The 8,997-nt window shown below is 30.3% G+C and overlaps 1 protein-coding gene across 1 annotated transcript; it reads left to right on the top strand.

Moving 5' to 3' along the window:
- Window positions 1–1,823: 1,823 nt before the first annotated feature.
- LOC126977117 (protein odr-4 homolog) lies at window positions 1,824–8,875 on the top strand. The gene is made up of 7 exons (XM_050825821.1): window positions 1,824–2,065; window positions 2,147–2,342; window positions 2,511–2,860; window positions 3,886–4,062; window positions 4,760–4,967; window positions 5,813–5,989; window positions 8,511–8,875. The coding sequence occupies exons 1-7, from the start codon at window positions 1,970–1,972 to the stop codon at window positions 8,702–8,704; spliced, it is 1,398 nt and encodes a 465-aa protein (XP_050681778.1). The 5' UTR covers window positions 1,824–1,969; the 3' UTR covers window positions 8,705–8,875.
- Window positions 8,876–8,997: the final 122 nt, after the last annotated feature.

The following is an 8,997-nucleotide window of genomic DNA, read 5'->3' as shown; positions in this document are numbered from 1 at the left end:
ACGTCAAGTCGAAACTGCTTTCTTTTCCATTGAGCATTGACGCGAGTTTGCCGGAGGTTGTAGTTGTGCTGGCAAGCGATCCTATGTGACGATTGTATTAGATTTCATATAAAAAAATGAATAGTTTTGTTAGGTTCCGATTACGGAATCCATGACAAAGTAACGGAACACTGTTATTGAAAAATTTATAATATTTACACATATTTAGACAAATTGTTAGTTAGTGTACTTCAAATTCACTAAAAATCATTAATTTTTTTTTAACAAAAATACAACCGCCTTCAATAACACTATTCCAAAACAATAGATATAGTGTGCACTAAAAAGTATAAAATCAATCAAAAGTATACAATCTAATTAATTAATCTTATTCTAGTTACGATTATTGTAATTTTTGTAGTCGGTGTCATACAAAATAGGCTTATTACTATATACATAGTTATAGGTGAGATGTGGTTGAGTCGGGAGTAGGCGAGAGACGAGAGCGGGTTGCAGCGGAAGGACACCGATTGCAAAAATAACAATAATCGTAACTAGAATATGATTAATTATTAGATTATATAAAAATACGCAGTTATTTTTATACTTTTTAGTGCACATTATATCTATTATTTTGCGATAGTGTTTTTGAAGGCGGTTGTTTTAATGTTAATTTTTTTTTATTTTACTCAATATTTTTCTAGATTTTTCAATACTAATAATTTTTGTAACACAAAGCATGCTGTGATTACCTTTAATTGTAGGAAAAGTTAAATTTTATAAGTTTATTTATTTATTTATTTATTCATAAAGGCTTACCAACTAAATACAATTTATTAACTTATGCACTAGTTAGTTAGTTTATGCAATGTAATTATTACCACCGTATTTAATTACATTATTTACTCACCGGTTATCATAAATCACTGCATCTTGAAACAGATAATGATTTATCTACTTAGAACACTATTAAATAGATTACCCAATTTTTCGGGTAAAATCCCTGTTTATTTTCCGGTCACACCGGATGTTACTATCACGCGTAACGGGGTTTTGTGTCCCAAACATCGAATTAATTTGTATTATGAAATGAACAAATAATAGTGTGATAACTACTATTCTATCTATGAAAGGTAATTTCTTGACACTTTTAATAAAATATTTTTCAATATCCGCGTTTACTAGAATTAACCCTCTTCAAGTTTTTTCAGCGTTTAGTAACCAATTATATTAATTCATATCATCTCTCTTCGACCATTCATTATTTGATAGAAATTAATTTTGATTATATGGTAACATAACTTGTAGCAGCTTTGTTGCAAGATTCGTGGAGTTGCAGTGCAGTAGCAGTACAGTGATGATTAGTGGAATACGTCATCTAGCCGTGCACTGCAAGTTGCAACTGCACGACTCAAATGACAAGCGTAGCAGTCCAGTTGCAATTATTTAAATATAATTACTCTGCCGTCTACTAACTACTCTATGAGTCTATAGTCAGCCTAGCGACTCTCTAAGAAAAATGCGATTGTATGTAACGTGCAGGCATTCATAGATTGACAGATGACGGCAAAAATCTTGTAAAAAACGGAGATAGCCGAAATCCACTACGTTTTGAGCAACTGTTTCTAGTTTGAAAAACATAGCCGGATAATATTTCGTCACCAATCTCCTGTAATTACTACTGTTTCACACTTATGTCAAATCACAGCTTGTTTCATACTAAACTAAACTTCAATTTTTACTTAGGCAGTCCGCCTCTTATTACGTAGTATTTGCATCCTCTTTGTCTATACTCTATGTATATAACTCTATAGTCTATAGTATTTATTTACCAGCAGCTGTTACTCTAATGTTGAGTGTTAGCCAAAAAACTTTGAAGAGTGTTATTTGGTGTAATTAGGTTAAAGAAATTCACTGTGCTTATAATACATTATTTTAAATATATAGATTAAAAGCTTATGAGGATTTGCAAATAGTATAATACATAGAAATGGTTAGAACTATTTATGCGCCAGAATACTGCTTACAATATTTGGAACAATATGCTTCGAAAGGTCCATACGTGATCGGGCTAATTATCGGACAGGTAATAAAGTAATACAAGATTTACAATTTACATTAAATTACAATTTGAAATAACATGAGTTCAATTATAATTAACTATTAGATTACAGAGTCCCGTGAAAATGTCGTTCATCTAGCAAAAACACCAGAGGAAAAGAGTCCTGATGTTGTTTCTGAATCGAGTTTTACATCAGAAAAGTCTGATTTATTACGAGATATATTGGGATTATCTGAAACGTGGGTAGCTGACCATGCAAAGCATGTTACTAGAATGCTTCCTGGAGGACTGTTTGTCCAAGGTGAAAAATGAAAATAGATTTTTTTCTAAATTAATAATACTTGTAGGTACTTGAATGTAAATATGTAATATATTATATTTGTTATTTTAAATTCCTAATAATCCCTTTGTACTCATATTTGTGTTAATTATTTTACATATTAAGTTAAAGGATGTAGTTTATTTGTAGGAATTTTCATCACTAGTGGAGAGGAAATTTTTGAAGATCCTAATTACTTTAGTAAAATGAAGTCAGTTTTAAATTATACCCACAAAGCCTTAAGTGCAAACCCGTATATGTATGGTAGCTATCCCCATTCAAATGAGAGACTCATTTTACATATGTCTACAAATACCAAGGTATTAACATGTAAAAGTGTTGAAGTTGGAACTGGAGTTAAAACATCAATAAAACCTGTTGAATGGAAGTTCCTAGCCAAACCACAGCAATGGCAATGTCTAGAATGTTATTTTGAGTTTGATGATATTTATCCAGTTGTTGTAAAGAAGAGTGGAATATCAGTGAAACAACAATTTCAGGTGAGTTGTTTATGAGTATTTTATACCTCACAATGGAAAAAATAGCCTATGTATAGATTGTCCATCACTTTGTTGTCATATATTATAAAAATAACATGTAAGTCATATTGCACACATGGTTATAGCAATAATAAAATTAATATTTTACAATTGTTTCGAACTCAAGGCTTGATTTGAATTGCACCTGCTTCATGGACTTATCCTACTAACAGGACTAAGTACTGCTAGCACAAAATGAGTTAATTCTCCCTTTCCGATAGGGTGAAAATGGTAATGATTAAAGTTGGAAATGTACCTGTTTTTATGTCATAATATTGTGTACTTGTAATAAGAAAGTATTTTTTTTAACAAACATCACAATTACATGGATTGTTGACATTAAGATACTATAGGTGTAAAATGTGTTTCATTGGATAGTTATGGTCAAAACTACAGCCCATATCTTGCCTGGGTTGCAGTAATGAGCTGTACTCAAATAATAACCCAATCATCAGCCACTGATATTATAAAAAGATGATTGATGAAAAATAATTGTTTGATGGTGGTAAGGATAAAAAGTAATACATATCAAAACAGATTATTTATTGACATCATCATTATTTGTTTAAGTGTTTAATTTCTCTTCCATGCAAAATTTAAAAATTATGATTATATATTTATATAAAAATATATACATAAGGATATATTATATAATAAGGTCCCTGCAATATCTATTTGTTTCATGAAATCTCTAAATGAATGGATTGTCTTAAGTGAATCATAAGGAGGGGCTTGTAATATAAAACATAGAGGAACAGCAAATTTAAAATTGATATTTTTGTATAACAATTCAAGCTTTTGATGTTTAGTTAATCTGTATTGAGCTGCCAACTGGTTTCATAACAGACAAACAAAGCAGGATTTTTAAATGCCTTGACTTAGTTTAATAATATACCCTATCACTTTTTTAATTAGAGTGAGTATAGACCAAAGTCTTAGTTGGCTCACATAGTAAATATAAGTTTATATTTCACATATTTTTACAGCAAATACTGGAGTCTGCCCATAAAACAATTGAATCAAGTGTAATGTTTATTGATGGAGAACTTAAACAAGATTCAGAACCATTGGAACAGATAAACAAAAAGAAGAAACTAAAAAGCAGCACCAAAACTGCTCAAGACACTCCAAAATCAATGAATGTGTCTCTATTTGTGCCTTTTGTGAGTATTATCTAGCATACAATTATCTTCAACCAACTTAGCAATTGCTTTTGTCTTAAACCTAAAAAAAAATTCAAATAGCATTTTATATTTTATTGATGTATAAACAATAAAAAAATGCAAAGCAAAATTAAATTATTTTGTTCATTAATTGCCATTTATTTAAATTAAAAGAAAATAACCACATAAAGTCTGAATGACTATGACTGATACATATCAAGTTGTGGTAACTGAAAAAAATAAGAGAATACAAAGTTTATTGTGTTTGCTGTTTGTGTCTAAGGTGTAAACTTTGTTAAGTCCAAGAATGTAAAAACTTTATTGAAATGCTTACTATAATATCTGCTTATTTAAGAAATGTGTTCAAACAATATTTTATTTTTATTTTTTGTTTTTAATATTGACACACTTTTACAAAATCTTGCCCCAAATTAGGCATAACCTGTGTTATGGGTTGCAAGACAACAATATATTTAATACAATATACTTATTTAAACATACATATATATAAACATCCATGACTCGGAAACAAACATCCATATTCATCATATAAATGCTTGCACCTACCGGGATTGGAACCCGGGACCTCTAGCTTAGTAGGTAGGATCACTAACCACTTGGCTATAGAGGTCGTCAAATTTTTAATATATATAAAAAAAATTGTGTTGTTTTAATTTAAATTTTGTGTTATTTGCAGCAAAACTCATTACCAGATACTGTAGAATATCTGGAGTGTGATGGTAATATTCATTTCAGTGGAGTGGTAGCTTCAAGTGTATTTATGTATCCTAAAGCTACTGTAAGGGAAGCAATTGATGCAGTAAAACAAGATATTATACGTTCACTTGCTTCTAGATTTACTATGCATTGTGATGCTTTGATTGATGATAATTTATTACCCGAAGGTAAGATCACTTTTATAATATATAGATTACAACCTTAGATAATTTATACATCTAGATAGACTGTGACAGCTTTCAACACATCCAAAATAATTGTGTGGAACTCATAGCCTCTATTTTCAGCAACACACACTAGAAATACATAGCTTGTCATGGACATTAAAGTAATAAACCTGGCCTGTTTCGATGTGTTGCTTAACAGCAAGAGGCTCTATCTAGACATAAATTATCTACGACTACCATTATATTTGTTCCATTTTTATATAATACTAGCTGACCCAACAGACATTGTTATGTATATAATAAATAAAATAATGTTTTTTTTATGAATTTGTCAATAATATATCATATCATCAAGAATTGCTTCGTGAAAATGCACCCTGTTGTTGTAATGAAATTGTTTCACAGCATAACTGTCAAACCGTTGCGTCAATAAATTCGACGGGGGAGGCATCAAAGTAAAAACAAATTTGTTGTTTTTATTTAATTCCGAGCATTTTCCTATTTATTTACCTTTTAAACCTTCCCTGTACTTCCACAAATAATTCAAGACAATCAAATCAATAAGACAAGAAAATCAGCCAAATCGGTCCAGCCGTTCTCGAGTTTTAGAACAAACAGCAATTCATTTTTATATTATAGATAGATTTATGAAAGTGTTACTATGCTCCAAACAGTACTAAAATACTATAAAAATAATTAAATTATGAATAATTATTGTATTGTAACGATCTAGCTTCATGACATTTACCATGTGTTGTTGCAATGTTATTGAAACTCCTTATGGTAAATAAGTATATTTCTATCTATCTATTTTACTGCAAAATCTATTGGTTTTGATGTTTTAGAGAAAGTTTGTTTCAATGAACCACCTCGGCGAGTCTTGGTGCCTGTCGGATCCTTATACCTTTGTGATTATTTGTTCCCTGGTGAAGCTCCAGCGGAGGCATTACTATCTGTGAAAGAGTTACTTGACGTGCAAATTACTGAAGGAGATGTTATTTGTGATGTAGAGACACCTGCAGGTAAGTAATGGGAATCTCCATAAACAATAAATAGAATAAACTCAGCAGTAGTTTTTTCAAGTTAATTTAGTTTTAATGACTCTTTTGAAAATTGCAGTATTATTTTTTAATTTTAGGTAATTATTCAATTTTATCCAATGGTAACACTCGCATCATAACATAACAATAACTAAATAGAAAATACTTACATGTGGAAGTGTCATATTATATTATATATACGCTATTATATATATATATATATATATATATATATATATATATATATATAATACGCTCAGTTCCGCAATATTGGCTCATTTGTGATTACCTACTTTCTGTGTCTCGATTGTAATATGTTTTGTTATTACTATATTTAAGAAATTAGATTCAAGTTCTGTAACATCTATTTTAAAGCACTAATTTGATTACAACTTCTGCTGGCATTATTAAGTACAAATCGTGTTTTATTAGATAATTGTGACAGAGATTTGTAACATAGCAAGCATTATTTTATTATATCATTCTTTTCCTTATATATTTTATAGGTATATAGGTTCCCCAACATGGGCATTTCCATTTGTAAAAACTATTCTGCGATAAAATGCCGGAAAATAAGCAAATTATTTACATTTCAAGTTGCACATGTAATGGCTCACGTGATGCAAACTGTGAGCCAACCGCCAATGATCTATCCGAACAGCCAAAGTTATTTTTGTCTGTAAATTGAATATAATTAAATAAGTTTATTTAATTAAATTTATTGTAAATTGCAACCCGCAAATTATTTTTTCAAGGCAGCTCAAAGTCAAAGTCAAAAAAATCTTTATTCACTGTAAAACTTTATAAGTTATTTAGTGCAAGTCAGGATGAAGTACAAAAGTTACAATAGCATTCAAATGAGTATAACAATATTCATTAACAAAATTTAGAACATTAATCCCAACTATCTTTATAATTCAAATAATCTTTCACATTATAATAGGCCTTAGATGTTAATTTATTTTTTACGACACATTTAAATTTTTTAATAGGTAATATTTTAATTTCATTTGGGAGTTTATTATAAAATATAACACGATCCACTTTAAAAGATTTAGCAATTTTACGGAGCCTAGTAGATGGAATTGCAAGTTTATGTTTGTTTCGAGTATTGACACTGTGTACATCACTATTCTTTTTAAATTGGCTAATATTTTTATGAGCGTATAGGAGGTTCTCATATATGTACTAGCAGTGTACTGTCATAATATTTATTTCACTAAACTTTTCTCTCAATGAATCCCTTGAACGCATTTTATAGACTCTCGAATTGCTCTTTTCTGCAGCACAAATATGTTTTCATTATCTGCAGCCCTACCCCACAATATAATTCCGTAAGACATGACACTATGAAAGTAGCTGAAATATACAAGTCTAGCCGTTTCAACATCTGTCAGCTGCCTAATTTTTTTTTATCGCAAATACTGCAGAGCTAAGTCGATTACATAAGTTTTTTATATGAGCACCCCATTGTAGCTTAAAGTCTAATGTAATGCCTAGGAATGTTGTCGTTTCTACTACATCAAGTTTGTCATTATTAATTTTTATAGGTGTTGGTTGGTGCTTTATATTTGGAAGTTTAAACCTTACACATTTTGTTTTCCTTTTGTTTAAAAGTAAGTTATTAACATTAAACCAATTTACTACTTCAGCAATGTCGTCATCAACATGACAGAATTTTTTTTGCTGACGTTTTATTTTAAATAACAAATATGTATCGTCTGCAAACAGTATAATATCATGTTTATTTTGAATAAGGTATGGTAAATCATTGACGTAAACCAGGAACAAAAAAGGACCCAAGATTGAGCCCTGCGGTACACCCATCGATATGATAGAGCCAGTTGATCTTTTTCCATTAATGTCTACTCTTTGAATCCTATTACGCAAGTACGATTTTATTAAATCTAGTGAAACATCTCTAACCCCATAGTGGTGAAATTTTTGAAGTAAGGTTTCATGATGGACGCAGTCGAATGCCTTAGATAGATCACAAAACACTCCTAACGCATCACATGAATCCTCCCAAGCATCCAAAATATTTCTTATTAACTCGATACTAGCATCTGTGGTTGAAAGATCTTGAGTAAAAACATATTGTTTATTATGCATGAGGTTATTATTGTAAAAATGGTTAATTAATTGCGTTAACATAATTTTTTCGAAAATCTTGCTAAAGGTTGGTAGTACTGATATGGGTCTAAAATTGGTGGGGTCAGCTTTATCTCCCGATTTAAAAAGAGGAGTGATCTTGCTCTGTTTCATTAGGTTTGGAAATATACCGCAATGCACACACTTATTGAAAACAAAAGCTAAGTCTGTGGCTACACTTTCTATTACAGATTTCACTACGTTAACAGAGATCCCCAGAGATCTTTAGTTTTATTATCGCTAATTAGTCTAAACGTTTTAATAATCTCTATGTGATCAACATGCTCTTGCATAATTTCATAAGCATCTATAATCTTCAGTTGTATTGAATGAATTCTATAATTTTTTTCAGATACATCCGAATTTGACGCGTTAGATGGCAGTGATACTTGTAGTGAAGAAATATTGGCCACGCCACAGGAAGCCAGCCAATTTATGTACATTACGGGAATTTGTTTCGCCATGTTCGTCTTAGTCGTTTCTATATTAATTCACTATTATGATGTTATAATGCTTTTTATTAGTAAATTATTGCCGCGTTCGTAGACAAAGCAAAATCTATACAAATATTGAAAAACGCTTTTTATTTTGGTTGTTGACAGACTATTTATGTATATTGCTATAGTTTGTATGGGTAATAATAATATATTGAGTTGCACCTGTTTTGTACAGATTGCTATATGTAATTTTAATATTAATAAAATATTTTTTATATTACGCTGGTTTTACGAATCAATTGAGGTTATTTAAGTCACATGTCATCAATATTGAGAAATCGATTGATGAAGTCAAATATCACCTTCAATGTACTTGAGAGTGACTATAGCACGCTTAAAGTG

This window comes from Leptidea sinapis, chromosome 43, assembly GCF_905404315.1.
Source record: "Leptidea sinapis chromosome 43, ilLepSina1.1, whole genome shotgun sequence".
Taxonomy (NCBI): domain Eukaryota; kingdom Metazoa; phylum Arthropoda; class Insecta; order Lepidoptera; family Pieridae; genus Leptidea; species Leptidea sinapis.
The sequence above is the reverse complement of the archived record's forward strand: the minus strand, read 5'-3'. Positions and strand labels throughout refer to the sequence as shown.

Bases quoted from the DNA above. Each gene is read 5' to 3' on its own strand.
- LOC126977117 (XM_050825821.1), top strand. From the start codon at position 1,970: ATGGTTAGAACTATTTATGCGCCAGAATACTGCTTACAATATTTGGAA. The intron at 2,066-2,146 runs GTAATAAAGTAA...ATTAACTATTAG, and splicing joins TCGGGCTAATTATCGGACAG to ATTACAGAGTCCCGTGAAAA. The intron at 4,968-5,812 runs GTAAGATCACTT...TTGATGTTTTAG, and splicing joins TGATAATTTATTACCCGAAG to AGAAAGTTTGTTTCAATGAA.